The 24,176-nt window shown below is 43.0% G+C and overlaps 1 protein-coding gene across 2 annotated transcripts in view; it reads left to right on the forward strand.

Annotated features, from left to right (window-relative positions):
• mthfd1l (methylenetetrahydrofolate dehydrogenase (NADP+ dependent) 1 like) overlaps window positions 1–24,176 on the forward strand; it is a 63,825-nt gene that overhangs the window by 6,949 nt on the left and 32,700 nt on the right. The window contains exons 3-20 of one of the 2 annotated variants that reach the window (XM_058379593.1): window positions 699–755; window positions 878–931; window positions 1,095–1,219; window positions 2,016–2,116; window positions 2,388–2,524; window positions 2,934–3,048; window positions 3,360–3,439; window positions 5,338–5,435; window positions 5,624–5,797; window positions 7,091–7,227; window positions 7,639–7,685; window positions 7,931–8,038; window positions 9,056–9,130; window positions 11,051–11,153; window positions 15,625–15,701; window positions 16,665–16,805; window positions 16,907–16,975; window positions 21,872–21,983. In XM_058379593.1, coding sequence (XP_058235576.1) covers window positions 699–755; window positions 878–931; window positions 1,095–1,219; window positions 2,016–2,116; window positions 2,388–2,524; window positions 2,934–3,048; window positions 3,360–3,439; window positions 5,338–5,435; window positions 5,624–5,797; window positions 7,091–7,227; window positions 7,639–7,685; window positions 7,931–8,038; window positions 9,056–9,130; window positions 11,051–11,153; window positions 15,625–15,701; window positions 16,665–16,805; window positions 16,907–16,975; window positions 21,872–21,983 — 1,810 coding nt within the window. The remainder of the gene's footprint in view (window positions 1–698; window positions 756–877; window positions 932–1,094; window positions 1,220–2,015; window positions 2,117–2,387; window positions 2,525–2,933; window positions 3,049–3,359; window positions 3,440–5,337; window positions 5,436–5,623; window positions 5,798–7,090; window positions 7,228–7,638; window positions 7,686–7,930; window positions 8,039–9,055; window positions 9,131–11,050; window positions 11,154–15,624; window positions 15,702–16,664; window positions 16,806–16,906; window positions 16,976–21,871; window positions 21,984–24,176) is intronic. The other variant, XM_058379594.1, reaches the window with a different exon arrangement.

Here is a 24,176-nt window from a genome sequence, read left to right on the forward strand (position 1 = left end):
ATATTTGTTACATTTACAAAGATTTTTAAATTTTTTTTATATTTGTTTTATGTTTATATTTGTTTTATGTTTTATTTTGCTTAATTCTTTTTTTTTTACACATTTTTATGTATATAATTATCTAAATATATAAAATATAAATAGTTATAAAAATAATTACGTTTAATTTTTTGTTTTTATTGTTTTTCTTTGTGTTTTTATTTTTGTTATTCTGTTTCTTTTTTTTTCATTTCTCACTATAAAACACTTTGCGCTCAGTTTGAAATGAATAAAAAAGTGCTGAATTTTATATTTTATTTTGCTTAATTTCTTACACGTTTCTGTATATAATTATTTTTTAGTAGTTATATAAAGAATTACATATTATTCAGTTTTTAAGAATGTCTTTTGTATTTTTATTTATTTGCTTTTCTCTTTTTTTCATTTCTCCCTATAAAACTCTTTGTGCTGATTTTGAAATGAATAAAAAGGTGCCGAATTTCATGTTTTGCTCAATTTTATTTACACCTTTTTGTATATATAATTATTTCATTATATCAAAGTAGTTATTTAAATAACTACATTTAATTATTACTTTTTTTATTTTATTTTTTTAATTGATTTGCTTTTCTATTTTCACACTGAAACACTTTGAGCTTGAGTTTGAAATGAATAAAAACTTTTATTTTATTATGTATAATATTTTGTGTGTGTGTGAGAGACAGGCAGGAGAAGATGACGCTTTACTGGACATCAATAAGAAGATGGCAGGAAAGGTGTGTGTTGTTTTATCACAGCCACCAAAAATGAACATGTATACTTTAACACATCCTCACATAATCCTCACAGAACCTGTAGAGCTTTCGTTTGATTCGTTTTGCTGGTGTTGCTCTCGCAGGTCGGCCTGAACGTGATGCAGATCTGTCTGCCGAGCCGCTGCACGCAGGAGGAGGTGTGTTCCTGAAACCCAGCAGGACAAATCTGACGTCTTTCTGATTAAACCGGTTTTTAACCCGAGCGTCTACACGTCATATCAAACAAGCGGATTAGAAAAACGAGGTTTTGTAGATCAGACGCATGTCGCTTTCGTTATTAATCTGGTCTTGTTGTTGTAGGTCATAGAGGAGGTGCTGAGGCTGAACGAAGACCCGAACGTTCACGGTGTGTTCCTGTGTCTTCCTCCGTCCTTCCTCTCCCGCAGTCTGATCAACTCCATCAGACCTGAGAAGGACACTGACGGGTATTGTGCAACTCGGGTCTTCTCTCTCTTTTCTTCCATATAGACGTATAATTGGACCTGAGCCGGTTTATTAATTGATGGGTTCCCTTCTGAGCCTGGTTCCTCTCAAGGTTTCTTCCTCACATCATCCCAGGGAGTTTTTCCTTGCCAACGTCGCCACAGGCTTGCTCATTAGGGATAAAATAGTTTAATAATTTAATAATTTATTCTTATTTTTAGTTATTATTTTAATTATTTTATTTTTATTTTCATTTTTTCCCCTCCCCTTTCTGTGTTTCTCTTCTCTTGTAAAGCTGCTTTGAGACAATGTTCATTGTGAAAAGCGCTATACAAAATAAAGTGAATTGAATTAATCTATCATTAAAGTCATGTGTAAGTGATTTCATTGTCAGAACCCAACTTTCAGAAACTTTTCTCGCATGCAGATGTTGATAAACGCCACACAGCTGTTCATTTCCATGTTTCTTCACAGCAGATTTATATAGATGTAAATGTAGCCACGCCTCCAGAAAAGGTTAGAGGGTCATTAAAATGACAAAACGACAACTGAAAGGTGGAAGGATTGAAAAAATGATATAAACAAATTCGTCTATTCTTCTTGAACAATACCACCATCTACACCATCATGTAGCCCATCTGCTGTGCTGCATAAAGTATTGGCCCCCTTTAGTTCAGTACAGAGATTATTTATTACATTAAACCATTATGTAATCAATATTTGCTCAGTGATGTCACTATAGTGATCTGTACACTCAGATGTACTACACTTTTGATCGTGTGTGTGTGTGTGTTTCAGGGTTTCGGACCTGAACCTGGGCCGTCTGGTGTCAGGAGCTCTGTCTGAAGGTTTTCTCTCACCTGTAACAGGAGCAGTGATGGAGCTGCTGGCCAGACACGGTAACACACACACACACACACACACACACACACACACACACACACCATCTCTGTGTGTCAGCGCTGTGTTCGGATCTCTGTGCGTCAGCGCTGTGTTCGGATCTCTGTGCGTCAGCGCTGTGTTCGGATCTCTGTGCGTCAGCGCTGTGTTCGGATCTCTGTGCGTCAGCGCTGTGTTCGGATCTCTGTGCGTCAGCGCTGTGTTCGGATCTCTGTGCGTCAGCGCTGTGTTTGGATCTCTGTGGATGAATATTATTGTCTCTGTGTTCAGCTGCTCCTCTGGCTGGGAAGAAGGCGGTTCTGCTGGGTCTGGATGGGTCTCTGAACGTCATGCTCCAGTGTCTGCTGCAGAACCAGGGGGTGGAGGTGCAGACGAGCTGCTGGAGCTCAGAGCGGCTGCACATGCAGGTAATGTTCGAGGATTAAACGCATGATTGGATCCAGGATTGGATAGAGACATGTTGGGATCCGTTTTGGTGGTAGTGTTTTTGTTCTTGTGTGTGTGTGTGTTGTTGTGAATGTGTGATTTTGGTTATTGTCTGTTTTATGCGTGCGTGTGCATTATTTTGTGTGTGTTTGTGTATATGTATACGTGTGTGTGTTTGTAGATGTCAGCAGGGGGCAGTGTAGCTTCATTTGGCTCCTTCACAGATCACTGGATCAGTTTGTTGATCATTTAAAGTTTTAGTTGATCCTTTAAAGTCATTTTGAGTAAAGAAATTTCCGGTGTAGTCAGTAATCTGTCTGTTGAAGGCTCTGAGTTCTACTCGTTTATTTCTCAGTTTATTCTCACCAATTTCTCTTTGTGGTGGTTCAGGTGAAGCAGGCTGATGTGGTGGTGTTGATGGAAGATGAACACACCACTCGTCTTCCACACTCCTGCTTCAAACCCGGAGTGACTCTCATTAACTGCAGCCCTCCGTTAATCCCAGGTGCGTGCTTAACTAACTTCTCACTCTGCACACGTTTTCTCACCATCGTTTCTCAAGCTGTTCTCATTTTGTCTCACACTCATGTCACAGCTTTCTCAGTCACATTCTCAGTACACTTCATACCTTTCTCACTCTCTCGTCACTCTCTTCTGTTCGCTCATCTCACTTTTCTTCCTCACGCTCTCACTCTCTCTTTACTCTCCTTACACTTCTCGCACTTTTGTACACTTTTCTTTCTCTCTTCTCTTGTTCCTCACCCTCATGTTCATAGTGTCCATAGAATATGAGATGTTCTCTGCTGTATCTCGCAGCGTTCTCGACTCATGAGAAGAATCCGGAGCCTGAATCCTGGCCGGACGTCGGACCCGTGAGCGCAGCTCTCAGGATGCAGGTCAGGCGCCCCCCGCTGGTTCATGTGGTCATTACAGCTTCCAGAGACATTAAATCGTTTGTAGTGATGTTCTGATGTTTGCTTTTACAAAATGACATCAGATGGTTTATGCCTTGGCTTCTCGCTTCAGTATTCTCAGGGTTTTTTTTAAAAGCATCTGTCAACAAAATATGGATTAAAAAAAAGACATCAGGGTGCAGTCTGAAATTCTTACTTTTGTGAATGTATATTAAAGGTGCAGTCTGCAGTTCCCACTTTTTGCATAAGTTTTAAAGGTGCAGTCTGTAAATCCAATTCTTTGAATATACATTATATTGCCAAAAGTATTTGCTCACCCATCCAAATAATCAGAATCAGGTGTTCCAATCACTTCCATGGCCACAGGTGTATAAAATCAAGCACCTAGGCATGCAGACTGTTTTTACCAACATTTGTGAAAGAATGGGTCGCTCTCAGGAGCTCAGTGAATTCCAGCGTGGAACTGTGATAGGATGCCACCTGTGCAACAAATCCAGTCGTGAAATTTCCTCGCTCCTAAATATTCCACAGTCAACTGTCAGCTGTATTATAAGAACGTGGAAGTGTTTGGGAACGACAGCAACTCATCCACGAAGTGGTAGGCCACGTAAACTGACGGAGCGGGGTCAGCGGATGCTGAGGCGCATAGTGCGAAGAGGTCGCCAACTTTCTGCAGAGTCAATCGCTACAGACCTCCAAACTTCATGTGGCCTTCAGATTAGCTCAAGAACAGTGCGCAGAGAGCTTCATGGAATGGGTTTCCATGGCCGAGCAGCTGCATCCAAGCCATACATCACCAAGTGCAATGCAAAGCGTCGGATGCAGTGGTGTAAAGCACGCCGCCACTGGACTCTAGAGCAGTGGAGACGCGTTCTCTGGAGTGACGAATCTCACTTCTCCATCTGGCAATCTGATGGACGAGTCTGGGTTTGGCGGTTGCCAGGAGAACGGTACTTGTCTGACTGCATTGTGCCAAGTGTAAAGTTTGGTGGAGGGGGGATTATGGTGTGGGGTTGTTTTTCAGGAGCTGGGCTTGGCCCCTTAGTTCCAGTGAAAGGAACTCTGAATGCTTCAGCATATCAAGACATTTTGGACAATTCCATGCTCCCAACTTTGTGGGAACAGTTTGGAGCTGGCCCCTTCCTCTTCCAACATGACTGTGCACCAGTGACCAAAGCAAGGTCCATAAAGACATGGATGACAGAGTCTGGTGTGGAGGAACTTGACTGGCCTGCACAGAGTCCTGACCTCAACCCGATAGAACGCCTTTGTGATGAATTAGAGCGGAGACTGAGAGCCAGGCCTTCTCGTCCAACATCAGTGTGTGACCTCACAAATGCGCTTCTGGAAGAATGGTCAAAAATTCCCATAAACACACTCCTAAACCTTGTGGACAGCCTTCCCAGAAGAGTTGAAGCTGTTATAGCTGCAAAGGGTGGACCGACGTCATATTGAACCCTATGGATTAGGAATGGGATGTCACTTAAGTTCATATGCGAGTCAAGGCAGGTGAGCGAATACATTTGGCAATATAGTGTATATTAAAGGTGAGGTCTGAAATTTCTTTCTTTCTTTTTTTTTTTTTTTTTTAACACGTTAAAGGTTCCGTCTGCAAATCTTTTTTGGATGTAGATTAAAGCTTCAGTCTGTAATTCCTGTTTGAATATATATTAAAATTCTATTTTATACATATGTCAACAAACCATGGATAAAACTACACCAGGGATTTAAAAGAGGAGAAGGGAAAATTTAAACCACCTACATGATCAGTCCACTGTCAAGATCACACACACACACACACACAAACACAGACACACACACACGTAAAAAAAAACACTAACTGAATGTGTTTTATTTATTTTGCCCGTTTGCTCTAACAGAACGTGGTGAGGAGCAGCAGGAAGTGGGTGGAGGGACAGCAGTATCAGCCGTGGAAGCTCCGCCCCCTGAAGCTCCAGCCGCTGTGTCCTGTGCCCAGGTAGGATGGCAGTAACGCCCCTGAGCCTGAACTCTTTCCCATGATCCTCTTCTCATCTCAGAGCCTCCAAGCAAAACGAGTTGGGGTGGAGTTTGGAGTGGAGTTTTTTAATTTCTTGCTGGTGAAATGTAAAATTACTGAAACCATTTTTTAAATTTAGTCTTCTGTCTTGTTTGTCGCATCCGCAGTGACATCGAGATCTCCCGAGCTCAGACTCCGAAGCCCATCGTGCAGCTGGCCCAGGAAATCGGTCTGTTGCCGGAGGAGTTGGAGGCGTACGGACGCTCTAAAGCCAAGGTTCAGCTCTCGGTACTCAAACGTCTGCAGCAGCAACCCAATGGAAAATACATCCTCGTAGCAGGGTGAGGCTATTTTTGGGCTTATATTAAAGGTGTGGTCTGCAATTTCTATGTTTTGAATATAAATTAAAGGTGAGGTCTGCAATTTCTATGTTTTGAATATAAATTAAAGGTGCGGTCTGCAATTCCTACTTTTTGAATATAAATTAAAGGTGCGGTCTGCAATTCCTACTTTTTGATTATAAATTAAAGGTGTGGTCTAAGTGTGAGAGTGTGTGTGTGTTTGTGAGAGTGTGTGTGTGGGTTTGTCAGAGTGAGAGTGTGTGAGTGTGTGTTTGTGAGAGAGTTTGTGTGTGTGTGTACTGCCAGAGGCCCGTTGCCCCTGTGATGTGTTTGTGGAATGTATAGATCCTCTTTATCAGCCCACTTGTTCCTCCTGCAGCTCCTCTGAAGCCCACAGCCTCCTCACACTCACTGTCCAGCGACTGGACGTCTTTTGTGTGCTGCCCACAGCTTGGATTTCTTCTAAATATTCTTCTAAATGACCTGTACTTAGTTCTGTGTGTGTCTCTGAGAGTCTGTGTGTGTCTCCGTCTGTGTGTCTGTGTGTGCGTCTCCGTCTGTGTGTGTCTCCGTCTTTGTCTGTCTGTGTGTCTCCGTCTGTGTGCATCTCCGTCTTTGTCTGTCTCCGTCTTTGGCTGTCTGTGTGTGTCTCCGTCTTTGGCTGTCTGTGTGTGTCTCCGTCTTTGGCTGTCTGTGTGTGTCTCCGTCTTTGGCTGTCTGTGTGTGTCTCCGTCTTTGGCTGTCTGTGTGTGTCTCCGTCTTTGGCTGTCTGTGTGTGTCTCCGTCTTTGGCTGTCTGTGTGTGTCTCCGTCTTTGGCTGTCTGTGTGTGTCTCTGTCTTTGTCTGTCTGTCTGTGTGTGTGTCTCTGTCTGTGTGTGTCTGTGTGTGTGTGTGTGTGTCTCTGTCTGTGTGTGTCTAGCCACCGGTCCGGATTCTGTCTCCTCCCATCTTCTTCCATGTTGTGGATTTTAAAGAGATGATTTTGTTTATGATTTCATTCATTAAGCCACATTTCAGTGCTGATTACTGGAACATTCCGGAGTGTTTTATGGTATCTGTGTAGTGGTCACTCTACAGTATCTGTATAGTGGTCAAACTCTGTGTGTGAAGCTGGACTTAATGTTGGTTATTAAATCCAGGACACTCGAGTAATAAATGTAAAATATCAAATGACGGGAAACTGTGTAAAAATAAATCTGAAATTTTGTTATATAATTTGTCACTGAAGAATTCCATGAAGACCCTTCTGTGATTTGACCAGCCAATGATGTGTGTGTGTGTGTGTGTGTGCAGCATCACTCCGACACCTCTTGGTGAAGGGAAGAGCACAGTGACCATTGGTCTGGTCCAGGCTCTCTCGGCTCATCTTGGACTCAACTCCTTCGCCTGCCTCAGACAGCCGTCTCAGGGTCCTACATTCGGAGTCAAAGGTGTGTGTCTGTCTGTGCGTTTATGTCCATCTGTTTGGGTCCTGTCTGTGTGTGTGTGTGTGTATCTGTGTGTGTGTGTATTATACTCAAGCTGTCTTTGTGGATATTAATTTGTATATGTATCCACAAGTGTATCTCTCTCTCTCTCTCTAACTCCCTTCCCCTCTCTCTCTCTCTCTCTCTCGCTTTCTCTCTCTCTCTCTCTCTCTCTCTCTCTTGCTTTCTCTCTCTCTCCCTTCCCCTCTCTCGCTTTCTCTCTCTCGCTTTCTCTCTCTCGCTTTCTCTCTCGCTTTCTCTCTCTCTCACTTTCTCTCTCTTGCTTTCTCTCTCTCTCTCTCTCTCTCTCTCTCTCTCTCTCTCTCTCTTGCTTTCTCTCTCTCTCTCTCTCTCCCTCTCTCCCCCTCCCTCCAGGTGGAGCAGCAGGTGGAGGATACGCTCAGGTCATCCCTATGGAGGAGGTGAAGTGTTTGTGTATACATCATGGCACTGTGTGTGTGTTACATTGCCCTGTGATGCAGCAAGAGCAGCAGTTTGGAAAGACGTGCCTGGCTTCACGAGTCTCAGTCTCAGCGTCTCGAACCCTCTCCAAGACTAGATTAATTCTGGAAAAAAACACTCTACATCTGTACTGAAAAAACCCTTCTTTGTTTAGGCCACACCCACTCAAGTGTACTAATAGACTCTTGTGTTCCTCTGACCTCAGTTTAATCTCCACTTGACCGGTGACATTCACGCCATTACAGCGGCTAATAACCTGGTAGCTGCAGCCGTGGACGCGCGGATCCTGCACGAAGCCACCCAGTCTGATAAGGTCTGACTTAATTTTGAGAACAACTCTGTTGATGTTGATGTCACTTCCTGTCACTGAAGCTTCGTGTGTGAGTCTCCAGTGTCAGAGCTTTGATTTAAGCAGCTGTGGAGAATCTCTCTATAAAGTGTGTTGTAGTTCTACACAGGAGACATTACTGTCCTGAATCAAGACATGTCTTTCTTTCTTTCTTTCTTTCTTTCCTTCCCTCCCTCCCTCCCTCATTCTGTCTGTATTTCTCTCTCTCTGTTTCTCTCTGTTGCTCTTGCTCTCTCCTCCTTTGTCTGTCTGTCTGTATCTCTTCCCTTCTCTCTCTCTCTCTCTCTCTCTCTGTTTCTCTCTTTCTCTGCTTCTTTCCCCATCTCTCTCTCTTTCTCTCACTCTTTGTCTGTCTGTCATCTCCCCCTGACTGTATCTCATCCCCATCTCTCTCTCCATCTGTATCTCTTCTCTCTGTCTGTATCTCTTCCCCATCTCTCTCTCTCTCTCTGTCTCTCTCTCTCTCTCCATCTGTATCTCAATTCTCTGTCTGTATCTCATACCCATCTCTCTCTGTCTGTATCTCTTCCCCATCTCTCTCTCTCTCTCTCTCTCTCTCTGTCTGTATCTCTTTTCTGTCTTTTCTCATCTCTCTCTCTTTCTCTCACTCTTTGTCTGTCTGTCATCTCCCCCTGACTGTATCTCATCCCCATCTCTCTCTCTATCTGTATCTCTTTTCTCTGTCTGTATCTCTTCCCTCTCTCTCTCTCTTTCTCTCTCTCCATCTGTATCTCAATTCTGTCTGTATCTCATACCCATCTCTCTCTCTCTCTCTCTCTCTCTCCATCTGTATCTCTTCTCTCTGTCTGTATCTCTTCCCCATCTCTCTCTCTCTCTCTGTCTCTCTCTCTCTCTCCATCTGTATCTCAATTCTCTGTCTGTATCTCTTCCCCATCTCTCTCTCTCTCTCTCTCTCTCTCTCTCTCTCTCTGTCTGTATCTCTTTTCTCTGTCTTTTCTCATCTCTCTCTCTCTCTCTCAGGCCCTGTATAACAGACTCGTTCCGTCGGTGAACGGAGTGAGACGTTTCTCTGCCATCCAGCTGGGACGCCTGAGGGTGAGTCCACAGTCCTACACTTCAGTCAGACTTCACAATCTCTACAGATAAACAAACCTGTGTGTTTTTATCCCTCTGTCCTCCTGCCCTTTGATCTTTTCTCCCTCTTTCTTCATCCTTTATTTCACCATTTTGGAACAGTGACCTTTCAGACCTTTTACCTCATGAAACATCCAGTTACGAACTCCTGGAAACCACACTGTTGCTTTAAGGTTTATTAAGATGAAAAGCGATGGTTTATTTCTCAGTATGCGCTCGGCACTGAGCCTTCATCCACTGAGAACTTCACCTGCGGCTAAAAAAAGGATGATTTACATCCAGACTTTCTCTAAAAAAGTTACAGACCCAAGTCTTTTCTCTTTCTACTTTACTCCCTACCTGTAATCAGCTCCATGTTTACTGTTTGATGCATAAAAATGGTTGCAAAATATAGAAACGTATAAAATTTCAACTTATCATATGCACTACCTTACACTGAATATGTATGAAGCTGTTATGGAATAAATTGAAGCTTGGGAGAGAGAGAGTGAAAGAGAGAGAAGGAAGGAGAGACAGAGAGTGAGTGAGAGAGAAGGTGGAAGAAAGAGAAAGGACGGTGGAGACAGAGAGAGAGAAAGGAGACAGACAAACACACACAGAGTGCGAGAGAGGAGATGGACAGAGAAAGAGAGACAGAGAGAGAGAGAGAGAATTATGTGACACACACAAAAGTGTAGACAATAGCGGTAGCAAGAGACAAATCATTAACAACGCTAGCGATTCACTTCACCAGTGTCCCAGGGTTTATCCCAGGTTTATAATGAGGATGTTCCAGGTGTAAATCTGCTCTTATCTGAGGAAAACCATGACCCTAAATGTCCCAGTGAGCAGAACTGAAGGATCTGTGGCATTATTCTGAAGACTTTTAGCACACAAACAGCAGATAGTTTATAGTGAGAGAGACCGAGAGAGAAAGCCTACAGTAAGTTGTAGTACTCCGTTCCTCCACTAGGAGTCCTAATAACTCTACAACAGACTCCCATCACGAGGCCCTGCTTCACACCGACGCCTCACATTTGTTTGCTTCTTACTCTCTGTGAAGGTATGCAGCGTCATGAGGTCCATTACACGGACAAGAGGCTTAGGATAATACACGAGAACACAGAGTTTATTTAGACTCTGCTGAGATTTGACCAGTTCTCAGAAAGCGAGATCCACAGATCAGGAGCGAGAAATGAAACATGCCATCATTTCTCATAATATAACAAAAAGGAGGTGTGTCTTCTGAAGACATTCTCCAGCAAAGACATTTTAAAACAAAGCTTGATTCAGGATATTAGTTTTTATTTTAAAAGTGCTTTGAATAGTTTTGAGTCTTCGAAATGATTCGTCTCGTGATGCTTCAAATGGATCGCTTCATTGTGCTTTAAAAGAATCGTCTCAAGGTGTTTCAATTGAAACATTATGGGTTGCGTTAATTGAATCGTCTCATGACGCTGTAAATGAATCATGTCATGACGGTGTAAATGAATCATTTAATGATACTGTAAATTGATTATTTCGTGGCGTTATAAATGAATCATTTTGTGACGCTGCAAATGAATCATTTTGTGGCTCCTTAAATGAGTCATCTCGCGGTGCTTTAAACAAATCATCTCGTGGCACTTTAAAACGAATCGTATCATGATGCTGAAAACGAATCATCTCGTGGCGCATTAAATGAGCGTTCTCTAATTGTTTATTTGAACAGGAGAGTAAACAGATTAAGTCCCTGAGCCTCTGGAGCAAATTTTGACCCAACACTTCCGTTACTCAGTTAGCTTTAGTGCAGAACGTTGATCTACATTTTAGCCCTGAACTCTTTCATGATTCGGGTGTTGAAGTACTGAACAGAATAATAGAATCAAATCTCTCCCTGTCTCTTCCCTCCCTTCATCCCAGCGTCTCGGAATCGACAAATCGGACCCCGGCGCCCTCACGCCTGAGGAGATCCACGCCTTCGTCCGGCTCGACCTCGACCCTGCAAAGGTCACGTGGCAGAGAGGTAGGAAACGTTGCCTTTATAGATGTTTACGAACACATTATGAACCCTTTTGGCTGTGAACGATCTGTGTGAGATGTCGGAAAGAGGGGAACGGAAGGTTCCGGATAAACAGCGCCTGCACTAACACACAGTGGGATGAGAAGGGAAGCAGAGCTGAGGACTTTCCTCCATGTTTCGTGTAACCCCTGGAAGCTTGTGGTGTCTGGTGGAACTGATATGTAATGATGATGATGATGATGATGACGCTTGAACTGAGAATAACAGAAAGTTAGAAATAAGTTCTTGAGATTGTGTTAAAGAATCCCATGTTTTTCATTCTCTAGAACAAATTGAACCAAATCCAGCACTGGGTTTATTTGACATCACATCCTGTTGATCAGGATCTTCAAGAACATCCTTGTAGAATATGGTTAGAATGACCCGACCCGGACCGAGCGGTCCCAATAATCCCGGTGGTGGTGTTTTTTTTTCTCTTTTTGAGCATGAACCCAATCTTAGGTCTTTGTTCTGACCTCCTTAGTGTCTGGACATTGGAATGTTCTTTCGTCATCCTCTCCTGCTTTGTGCCTGAGAACCGGAGTAATACCCTTCCTCTTCCATGAGGCCCTGCCCCCCTCGTGCATTGTAATCACTGAAGGAGAGCTTGAGGTGGGCTCAAATCCACCAGCTTTCCTCAGGAGAGCTTTGGAGAGATCTGTGAGCTTTACCTGATTTGTTTCAAGCTCCAAGAGAATGGATTAGTCCCCCTTTCTCCGATAATGGGCTCAGAGCGTGTCGGAAATTTCCCTGAAGCTTCTGAGTCCCTGCTTTTAAGGAATGATCAAGCAGAAGTGGATGATGAAGGTTTTTTAACGGTTAATGATGAACACGTGCAGAATCTGCCTGGTGAAGTGGCGTGTTTACGATCGGCCACGCCCACTCAGCACTTGGCAGAGTTACGGTCTGCTGGGTTTAATACATGAGACGCGGCGCTGGACCGGGGGACCGCCTGCTGGCTTTAGCTTCCACCACAGAGCTGCTGAGTGCTGATTGGTCAGAAGTCAGGTCTGACTGTAGAGCAGCTGCAGACCGGGTTTATGTGCGTGCGCTCGTTAACATTTCCATAGTAACGACTTACACAGGGACCTGATGGTGGATGATTTACACACACAGTTTTTCTTTTCTGTAAGATGTTTATTTAACGTTTATGGAAAAGGAGTCTCCAGTGTCAGAGCTCCTGTGTGTGTGTGTGTGTGTGTCTCGGCCTGTGTTTGTGTGTGTGTCTCTGGGCCTGTGTCTGCGTGTGTGTCTCCAGGCTTCTGTGTGTGTGTGTCTTCTGTTTGTGTGTTTCTGGCCCTGTGTGTGTGTGTTGTCTGTGTGCGTGTTTCTGGGCCTCTGTGTGTTATAGTGTGTGTGTTTCTGGGCCTCTGTGTGTGGGGGTGTGTGTGTTTCTGGGCCTCTGTGTGTGGGGGTGTGTGTGTTTCTGGGCCTCTGTGTGTGGGGGTGTGTGTGTTTCTGGGCCTTTGTGGGTGTCTTGCCTCTCTGTGTGTGTTGTCTGTGTGTCTGGGCCTGTGTGTGTGTGTGTACACGGAGAGAGGAGTAAGAGAACACTAGTCTGGATGGAGTTAGTGTTAGAGTGCGAGATGTACAGCGAGGCTGCTTCCTGAAGCTCTGACCATAATCTGACCCGGGGGAGAAGAAGACGAGGAAGTGTTGGAGTACAGCTGCTCGCTGTATGTGAGATCTCCCTCAGTCTCCAGCTCCATACACGTGGTGAGTCTCGGCTGTTCCTTGGCTCCAAACGAGTCGTCCGACTCCACGCTGCACCCAGGACGCTTACTCTGCAGCTCTGCTAGCATTAATTGCTAACATAAAAGAATAATAGAAGCCTAAAGATGCTCGTTGAGTCCCGCCCCTCCAGGAAAAAGAGCCAATCACTTTTTTGGATAAGAGATCACTAGCCTATCAGTGCTGCGTGCAAAGATGCACATCAGTAATGAATGAAATGTTTCTGTGCAGTAGCTGGAGCATGTTGTAATAGATCTCACATTATTTTCTGGATTATTTTGTTCCTAGTAACTTAATTCTGTTTATATACGCAGATAGAAATGAACATTTTATTCCAGTTTATTCCTAATGAGCAAGTGTGAAAATGGGGAGGAAAAAAGAGGCCATGAGGAAGAAACCTTGAGGGGAACCATGAGTGAAAGCTCATCTTCATGGTTTCTAAGCGCTAGCATCCAGAGTAAATTGATGCATCTCCAGGCTGTCCATCATGTGGTCCATGTTCAGGATTAGCGAGCGGTTTCTGAGTGATCACACTCCAGCAGAAGATTATGGCTGAATCAGGCAGGTCCAGAGAGCAGGACAAATGAGGATCACTGGAAGGATCTCGCTCACTGGGACGCTGCAGTTTGCTCTCTTCCGCATACTCTGGGTTGTGGGTGTCGTCACGGTGATTTGATTTCCTGTCTCAAATGGTTTCTCTGAGAAACCTTGACCGTTCTTTTTTTGTAGGTTCACGTATTCTCCTGTGCACTCACACAGACGTCCGGTCTCGTATGGCTCGGAAATAACAACCCGGGAGCGTTGCCAAGATGGCCGCCAAGTGGACGTTCTTCACCAGAAGCCCTTTGGTTCTGTCTGTTGTGTTCCTCTGTCAGTTCAGGCTTTTTCACACTCCATCAGTCAGAAGGGAGGAGTTCACAATCGGGACTGGAATGTTACACCAGCACGTCTGGTTTAAAGCTGTGAGGAGGTTTCATGTGATGTTTCCTAAAAATTGATCTAATCGATCTTCCAGCTAGAGATGGTGGAGGTGCTGAGTTCAAGACCCAAAGCTGTGTCCTGAATGAATTACTACACGCCACGTACGCTAGCATATAGCACGTGAACGTTAGAAGGGCCGAATCGCCTCAAAAGCGCAATATTTTTTACTAACAGGAAGTATAAGTGATGTCAAAAGCTTTAGTATATAATTTTGCTGACTGTTTAACGTATTTAAAACGCAAAATTAGCCAATCTAAAAGTAAGAGTTTCTTCGGCCATCTTGGAAAAACTTTCGCCGGCCATCTTGAAAAGCAGTAGCCCCGCCCCCTTTTCGACTACATCTGTTGAGTGCATGAAAGTGTCCCAACATTCCAGCCAGTTCTTCCTGGTGTTCAGTCTAAACACAACACTCAGTTTGGTTATTAGATGTTATTAGCAAAAGCAGCATCTTCAGTCCAATATGACCAATATTCCCAATATGAAGTGTATGTAAACTGTATGGCTGCTTAAAAAGAACTGACCCAAACCAAGCATTCCATGTCGAGGCTCCTCACAGGAAGTCATGCCACCAAGCTTGGGCTAAAAATAGAACAGACCGCCCACACCACCAGTCTGTCAACAAAAAACTCCTCAAAAATCACCTAGCTTTTGAACGCATACTGAAGACAACGTTGGTATCGTGGGTTGAGTCTTTCTAAACAGCTTTCATTGCTGATGATAATTTGTAAACTCTCTTCGCTTGGCTTTCCACTGCTAACAAGTTTTGAACGGCGCCCGGACATATGCGCGACTTAGCCGCCATTCCATTCGTTCTTATGCCGAAAATGCTTCGTATGCCGATGCAAATTTCTTGCAAAATTTCAATTCTTAAGGTGAAAATTGGTAATGGAGGACATTGGTATGCCGAGGTTTCACTGTAATACGTTTAACCCCTTTCTTGCGCGTTGTCCATCTTTCTCCATCTAGCAGATCTGTCTATTCTTGCACATTAATTCTTTTCTTTTTATCGTAAGCTGCTGTAGCGACTTAATTTCCCTTCAAAGATTAATAAGGTTATTCTATTCTTTTTTTAAGTTGATGAGGCGACTGTTTCTTTATGTAATTCCTAGTTTTAGTGGTTTATTGATTGGTGCTGAATGAGTGCATCTTCCCCACACACACACACACACACACACACACACAGATTTCCTTCTTGTGAATCCTGTCACAGTGAAGTGAAGCATCGTTGTGGAAGCTTCAAGCTGAGAGTTATCTATTCCTATCTTATTTGCTTGGGCATATTCTGGTGGTTTTCTTTCTTTCTTTCTATAGCGAGTGTAATGAGTCGTTTGAGATTGAGGTCATGTGACACAACCTGGTCTGATTCAATGAATTATCTGGCTACTGATGCTAACTGGTCGCTAACATTTTGCTAATTGTATGATATCACCACCAACAACACACGCACACAGTTGAATCACTTAGATGGTGGTTGATTTTAAGTCATTTAAGGAAAGTAAAGAAATCCTAGAGCTCCTTGTGGTTTAGTGGACATGACGTCCAGCCCCTCCACTTTGTCCTAGATGGCTGAACCTCCCTGTAGTGACCACCAGAGGAATGAACCGGACCAGGTTTTATTTCCCCACAGAAAGCCCCGGTATCTCTCCGGAGTTCCTGTGGCTCGTGTTTCTGTTGAACTTGTGTCCACATTCCCAGCTCACTCTGTCATGTCTTGTTTCCACAGTGGTGGACACCAACGATCGTTTCCTGAGGAAGATCACAGTCGGCCTGGCCAACACCGAGAAGGGACACAGCCGACAGGTACGTGTCCACGCTGTGACTCCGCCCACTTCCTGTGACACATCTGGAATACTGTGAAAGCACATGCAGTAAAGCAGAGTCTGTCTGTTTCTTTCTCTGTCCGTCTGTTTCTCTGTCTGTTTCTCTGTCTGTCAGTCTCTCGGTTTCTCTGTCTGTCAGTCTCTCGGTTTCTGTCTGTATGTCTGTCTGTGCCTCTCTCTCTCTCTCTCTCGGCAGCTTGTCAGCGTCTGTCAGAAATAATGGCCTCTAAGCTGAATCCAGTAAATAAACAGCGTTCTCCTCAATGGGAATCAGCCTGAGTGAGAGCACATGTTTAAAGTGGAGGAATAGAGGGCTGTGGTTTGCTCACACACTCGTCTCTGTCCAAGCACATGCATACATTTAACAACTCTCCACTGAGGTCGCCTGGAGCGTGCACACACACACACACACTTCCAGGAGTGGAAAGGCAGTGTGTGTGTGTGAGTGTACTATCTTGTTGTTCCTTTACGATTTGACAGAATCAGTGTGTGTGGAAATCTCAGGCCTGAAGCTCCTCATTTGGTCAGAAGAAGCTTCAGGAATCTAAACAGTGTGTGTTACAGTCTGGAGCTGAGAAGATCCACACTGACCCCAGTTACAGCTCAACTCTGATAACCACTCCCTCCCTCTCTCTCTCTCTCTCTCTCTCTCTCTCCCTCCCTCTTTCTCCCTCTGTCCCTCTCTTTCTCTTTCTCTCTCTCTCTCTCTCTCTCACCCTCCCTTTTTCTCTCTCTCTCTGGCTATTGATCAGAAGGTTGTCAGTTTGAATCCCAGCTCCACCAAGCTACCACTGCTGGGCCCCTGAGCAAGGCCCTTAACCCTCAATTGTATAAAATGAGATAAATTGTAAGTCACTCTGGTTAAGGACGTCTGCCAAATGCCAGAAATGTAAATATTGCTTTGATAAAGCTGGCGTGTGTGTGTGTGTGTGTTATGTCTCAGACTCAGTTTGATATCGCGGTGGCGAGTGAGATCATGGCGATTCTGGCTCTGACAGATGGTTTGGCCGATATGAAGGAGCGTCTGGGCCGCATGGTGGTGGGCAGCAGCAGGAGCGGGCAGCCAGTAACAGCTGATGATCTGGTATGTGAAGAGGGAGTGTGTGTGTGTGTGTGATTTTTCTCTCTCTGGTGTACAGTATTTAAATTTTGACGAGTCTTCATCTTGAGGTTTTCCTGCTGCAGGGTGTAACAGGAGCTCTGGCTGTGCTGATGAAAGATGCCATCAAACCCACTCTGATGCAGACGCTGGAGGTTTGACTTTCATTTCAATTTCACACACACACACACACACACACACACACAAACATGTATGACCTGTAAAGGTGAAGTTTTGAAGGAAAACCTGATAGTCTCACGGACGCTGAAGTTAGACGAGCGATGGGAATATGGAACACACACGCATGGAGGGAGAGAAAGCTCTCTCTCTCTCTCGCTCGCTCACTCGCTCTCAGGGAGAGAAAGCACGTATGACCTGTAACGGTGCAGTTTTGAAGGAAAACCTGATAGTCTCACGGGTACTGAAGTTATACGAGCGACGGGAATACAGAACACAAACATACACTTGGACACACATCTGGCTTTTGTCGTACAGCTGTGCGAATGTTTCTCTCTGTCCAAATCGAACAGGAGAACTGGAAATAATACTTCAGGAAAGAATTTGGCTCTAATGAGCTCAGAAGTTCCTTTAATCTTCGAAAAGAAATGTTATTTAAACAAGAGTTTTACTTTTGATCAGATTTAATCTGAGATGTTTTGGGCGGGGTTACAGATAAGGCCAGATCTCTAACGGAGTCCGAGTCACTGGACACTACAGACGCTCACGGCGCAGGCTGTGACGTTATTACGGTATATAGAAAGACGTTTGAGAATCATTTAGGAAATTAATGGCTTCCTGCTTTTATAGGAAAATAATGGATCCCCTCCATGCCCCGCCCCCTTGTTGGAACTGGATATTTTTTGTAAATGAATATGAAAGTTTAAAAAAAAAACGATACTACATGCCCCGCCCCCTTGTTGAGACGGAATTTTAGAAAATAAATATAATAACTGGAAGTTCTAATGCTTTATTCCCCACCCCTTTGTTGAACCTGGGTTGATTGATTGATTAATTTATTAATTAATTAATTAGCATTAATTAATGCTACATGCCCAGCCCCCTTGTTGAAATGTAATTTTAAAAAATTAATTTAGTAACTAGAAAAACGCTCTACTCCTTTATACTCCACCCCTTATTGAACTTGGATTTATTTATTTATTTACTATTTTTAATTATGTAAATTGGGAAATCCCTTATTCTACATGCCCCACCCCTTGTCTAAAATGTTTTTTGTTTTTGTTTTTTTAATTTTTTGTTTTTTTTTATATGTAAATTATCTCTAATCCTGTCAACTGGATTGTAAAACTAAATAAATAAAAAACTAACATGGAGAAGCCCCAATCATACATGACTCTCCTTCTGTGGAACCTGGATTTAAAACAATTAAATAAATAAATAGGAAAAGCTCTAGTCCTACATTGTAACCTACTTCCCACTTAGAAAAACTGTAAAAAAAAAATAAAAATAAAAAAATAAAAAAAACAATAAATAAATGAGGGGGAAAAAAATATATATATTAATAGGAAAAAACTCTCCAGTCCTGTAAGCCCCACCCCCTGGCTAAAATAGATTTTTTTTTTTTATGTAAATGTTATTGTTTTCCAGTCCCAGAGTCATGATTCTGTGTCTGTAGGTGATTATTTTCCCCTAGCAGCACATCCTGATGTGATTCATTCATAAAAATTCTTGAAACTGAAACTGGAGACTCCTTCTGTGACCGGTCGCTATAGAAATGAGAAGGCTAACGTTAATATAAAGCCTAACATAATGACTTTATATTTATATAAACTCCTTCTGACGAATCAGAATCCAGCATCTTACAGCACTGAGGTATAAGTGTAATGTGTGTGTGTGTGTGTGTGTGTGAGTTTTCGGAAAGGAAACCCTTCAGTCCTGAATCTTGCCTGCCTGGAATCTGATCAGCATGGACCAGGATCATGGGAATATTTTGTTTGCTCAGAGGTTTAGGGATCGGCGTGTCTGTGATGGAAGATGTTTTCTCAGATGTGTGTGTGTGTTTGTGTGTGTGAGAGATGAGCGATATCATCTGCTCGTCTCCATCTTCCTGTTTTCTCTGAAAACAGGTGTGTGTGTGTGTGTGTGTGTTACATGTTGATGGTGATGAACACAGTAAGGGGTGTGTGTGTGTGTGTTACATGCTGATGGTGATGAACAGAGTAAGGTGTGTGTGTGTGTGTGTGTGTGTGTGTGTGAGCTAAAAGATAAGTGTGAGGATGTGTGTGTATAGACAGTGAACAGTGATATCATGTGCTCGTCTCCATCTTCCTGTTTTCTCTGACTGCATGTTCTGGACGTTTCTCCTCACAGAGCAGAGGTGACCTAACTTTATTTCCTGTTTAACATGCCTTGTTTTTTTTCACTTCCTGTACTCGCTTTTCCAAGAGTCCATTTTAATAGAAATGTCAAATTTTGTTGCTTTCTTTCTCCAGTAAGAATCTTTTTGTTTAATCAAGTCTTTCAGATCCTCCAACATTTCACCTTCATCTTCTGCTTGATTATAGCACCGTCTTCTCTGAAGGTCCCGTGTGACCTGACCGTCTCTTTCCCCTCCAAAATGGTACGTGAGAAAGCGATGTCCTTCAGCTGACCTCCGCATGGGACTGTGTTTAAGACGGGGAACTGCTGCCAAAAAAAAATCACAATGTTTTCCTGTAGAAATGAAATAAATGCTCACAGTAAGAATGATAACAAATAATGACAGAACTGGTACCACAACACACACACACACCTCACTCTGTTCATCACCATCAACATGTAACACACACGCACACTAAAATATTAGATATTGTCTCACAGGAAAATAAACATTAAAAAAATTAAATTGTGCAAATAGATTTACATTTTAAATGCAAAGCTACAAAAACACACACATTACTCCACTATATGAGCACAGTCTGTGTGTGTGTGTGTGTGTTGCATGTTGATGGTGATGAACAGAGCGAGGTGTGTGTGCGCGCGTGTGTGCGTGTTAGCTACATGTTAGTTACAAAACTACCCTAAACCTCCTCACACTCCTCCTCAGAGAATATTAGGAATTATAATATATTCAATGAATATTTAAATTTGGACACGCCCCTAAATGCAAAAAAACTGCCACAAATACCCGTTTTGTATCTCAATAACCCAATTTTATACAAATATGCAAATAGTGTTTTTTTCTTCTAAAGAAATCTGGATTAAAGCATATTTTGGAACACACCTAAGCTCCGCCCACCTCCCTAAACAAGAAATCGAGATTTTATGAATGTAAATGTGAAACATTCTCTTTCTTTACGTGCTAATATGCAAAAATTATATGAATATTTGGATTTGCATACTGTTAAACCCCGCCTAGGAAATAATTCCGAAGTATATATATGTATGTATATATGGAGTTTATGAATAATCTGATTTCGATTGAAATTAAAATTAAAGATGTCCCTAAGCCCTCGACCCCATGTCAAACCTGGATATATTTTTTAAATGAATATGGAAATTAAAAAAAATAATAAACTCTTATACGACATGCTCCACCCCCTTCTCAAAATGGAAAAAAATATATATGATAATTGGAAAGAATAAATGGATTTATTTATTTACTATTTTAATGAATATGTAAATTGTAAAATCCCTGATCCTACATGCTCGGCCCCTTGGCTAAAATGAATTTTTTAATATGAATATGAAATGGGTATCTGTCTCCAATCCTGTTAAAATGGATTGAATGAATGAATGAATAAATAAATAAATAAATAACGTGGAGAAGTCCCAGTCATACACAACTCGCCTTTTGTGGGACCTGGATTTAAAACAAACAGATGAATGAATAAATAAATAGGAAAAGCCCCAGTCCTACATTTTAATCAGTTTTAATAATATTTTTGAATAAAGGGAGAAAAATTCCTCGTTTCCGTCCCGGACCGAATTGTCACCCCAGTTTATTTTGAAGTTGTGACTTCACTGCTCGTCCTCCTGCTTGTCTATCCTCCTGTCCTCTCTGTCCTTCCTGTCCTCTCTTCATGCGCCGTGCTCTCCGCGACCTGCTGCTTAGTGGAAGTGAACCCTGATCTCAGGGCTCTGGGTTCACATCCCAGATGTTCAGTCTGGGCTCCAGTTTTCCGTGTTTGGAGGCTCTGCAGCTGGACAGTTGAGCAACAACGGATGCTTATTCCAAAGAATATTAGAGGAAAAATCTGCTCTGATCGGCCTGCGTATTCATCTTTATCATCAACACGTAATCTGTAACGGTGTCCTTGATGTTTTTTAGATTAAATTCTCTAGTGATGCGGCGGTGCTTTGGTCCTTTTGTCTGTCCAGCTCTCTCGTCTGCTCATCTTCCAAAACATCACGCTAACTCCATTTTAATTGGTTGTTTCATGATGGAAAAGACAGCAGATAACGATAACGTCAATGATTCACTTTTGGTTCACGACCCAGGGGTTAAGTCTTGCTGTGATGGGGGGAGGGGCAAAAACTACTATTTAAAAAAAAAAAAAAAAAAATCCAAGATGGCCACCTCTAGAACGTTCCACCTTTCAGCTGGGACGTGAGGATTTATTTATCTTTTTTCATATTTATTTTATATTCCTGTTTTACATTTTATTTAAATAATTTCTTATGTTTTATATTCTATCTTTATATTTTTCATTTAAATTATTTCTTATATTTTATATTCTAGTTTTAACTTTTTATTTAAAACCATTTTTTTTTTATTTAAATTATTATATATTATATTTTAGTTTTATATTTAAATAATTGTTTTTTTTATTATAGTTTTACATTTTTATTTAAATTGAATTGTCATATTTCCTGTTCCATTTTTTGCATTTTCTATTTAAATTTTCATATTTTATATTCTAGTTTTACATTTTTATTGAAGTTATTTCTTATATTTTATTTTCTAGTTTTACGTTTTACATTTCCATCATAGGACAGTTGTAAAGAACATTTCACTACATGTCCTGATGTGTAGGATTGTGTCTGTGACCAAATAAAATCAAAGTTAGAATTTTTTGCCTTTGTGTTGAAAACGAGGTGTGTTTGTGTTTCAGGGCACACCGGTGTTCGTGCACGCCGGACCGTTCGCCAACATCGCACACGGAAACTCCTCGGTGCTGGCGGACCAGCTGGCGCTCAAACTGGTCGGAGAGGACGGCTACGTGGGTGAGGGGAACATTCACTACACTCGGACACAGATAACACAAACACACACGGAGGATGAAATAAGCATCTCTCAGCAAGTGAATGGAGGGAAAGTTGGATGAGATTTCAAACTAGAATATTAATATAACACACACACACACACTTTTAGTGATTCTATCTACTGTGTATGTAATCAACTATATGCAATAATGTGGAAATATTCTTTACACAGTTTATTTGTCTTTATCACAGACCATCTTTTTTTTTGCTCAGATTTTTATCGACTGATATTTAGACTAAAATTCAGAGTGATAACATCTAGCGTTATGTTTTCGATCAAGAGTCTAGAGCCTAGTGTTTCTCAACCTTTTCCTTTTGGCCCACATTTTAATGAACAGTAATTTAATGTTTCTCTTTATAAACATTTAGAAATCAGACTGATTGTTTAGAACACGAGTCGTTTCATTATTTGTTTATCTTTTTTCACATTAAAAAAAATAAATCGCAATTACGAAGAAGCTGATTAGAAGCAGATTCTGTGCTAGAACTTTATACTGGGCCTTTAAAATAATTGTATTTATTAATTAAAATTTATTGCGTTCATTTTCCAAAACATCATGCTAACTCTCCACAGTTGCTTGACTTGTCGAGTCCAGTCTCGGTCATCACAAATATTGAACCAGTAACTGATTCAAACATTTTTTAAAGGCTATATTCTGCTGTGAGTGTATAGCTGTGGATGGGGGTGTAGGTGAGTGTATAGGGGTGGATGGGGGTGTAGGTGAGTGTATAGGGGTGGATGGGTGTGGAGGTGAGTGTATAGGGGTGGATGGGGGGGTAGGTGAGTGTATAGGGGTGGATGGGGGTGTAGGTGAGTGTGTAGGTGAGTGTATAGGTGTGGATGGGGGTGTAGGTGAGTGTATAGGGGTGGATGGGGGTGTAGGTGAGTGTGTAGGTGAGTGTATAGGTGTGGATGGGGGTGTAGGTGAGTGTATAGGGGTGGATGGGGGTGTAGGTGAGTGTATAGGGGTGGATGGGGGTGTAGGTGAGTGTATAGGGGTGGATGGGGGTGTAGGTGAGTGTATAGGGGTGGATTGGGGTGTAGGTGAGTGGATAGGGGTGGATGGGGGTGTAGGTGAGTGTATAGGGGTGGATGGGGGTGTAGGTGAGTGTATAGGGGTGGATGGGGGTGTAGGTGAGTGTATAGGGGTGGATGGGGGTGTAGGTGAGTGTATAGGGGTGGATGGGGGTGTAGGTGAGTGTATAGGGGTGGAATGGGGTGTAGGTGAGTGTATGGGGGTGGAGGGGGGTGAAGGTGGGTGTATAGGTGTGGAGGGGTGTGTAAGTGAGTGTATAGGGGTGGATTGGGGTGTAGGTGAGTGTATAGGGGTGGATTGGGGTGTAGGTGAGTGTATAGGGGTGGATGGGGGTGTAGGTGAGTGTATAGGGGAGGATGGGGGTGTAGGTGAGTGTATAGGGGTGGATGGGGGTGTAGGTGAGTGTATAGGGGTGGATGGGGGGGTAGGTGAGTGTATAGGGGTGGATGGGGGTGTAGGTGAGTGTATAGGGGTGGATGGGGGTGTAGGTGAGTGTATAGGGGTGGATGGGGGTGTAAGTGAGTGTATAGGGGTGGATGGGGGTGTAGGTGAGTGTATAGGGGTGGATGGGGGTGTAGGTGAGTGTATAGGGGTGGATTGGGGTGTAGGTGAGTGTATAGGGGTGGATTGGGGTGTAGGTGAGTGTATAGGTGTGGATGGGTGTGTAAGTGAGTGTATAGGGGTGGATTGGGGTGTAGGTGAGTGTATAGGGGTGGATTGGGGTGTAGGTGAGTGTATAGGGGTGGATGGGTGTGTAAGTGAGTGTATAGGTGTGGATGGTTATGTAAGTGAGTGTATAGGGGTGTAGGTGAGTGTATAGGGGTGGATGGGGGTGTAGGGAAGAGAGAAGGGGGGGATGGGGGTGTAGGTGAGTGTGTAGGGGTGGATGGGGGTGTAGGTGAGTGTATAGGTGTGGATGGGGGTGTAGGTGAGTGTATAGGTGTGGATGGGTGTGGAGGTGAGTGGATGGGTGTGGATGGGTGTGTAGGTGAGTGTATAGGTGTGGATGGGTGTGTAGGTGAGTGTATGGGTGTGTAGGTGAGTGTATAGGTGTGGAGGTGAGTGTAGGTGAGTGTGTAGGTGAGTGTATAGGTGTGGATGGGTGTGTATAGGTGTG

The sequence above is a fragment of the Hemibagrus wyckioides genome, linkage group LG25, assembly GCF_019097595.1.
Source record: "Hemibagrus wyckioides isolate EC202008001 linkage group LG25, SWU_Hwy_1.0, whole genome shotgun sequence".
In the NCBI taxonomy this organism is placed as follows: domain Eukaryota; kingdom Metazoa; phylum Chordata; class Actinopteri; order Siluriformes; family Bagridae; genus Hemibagrus; species Hemibagrus wyckioides.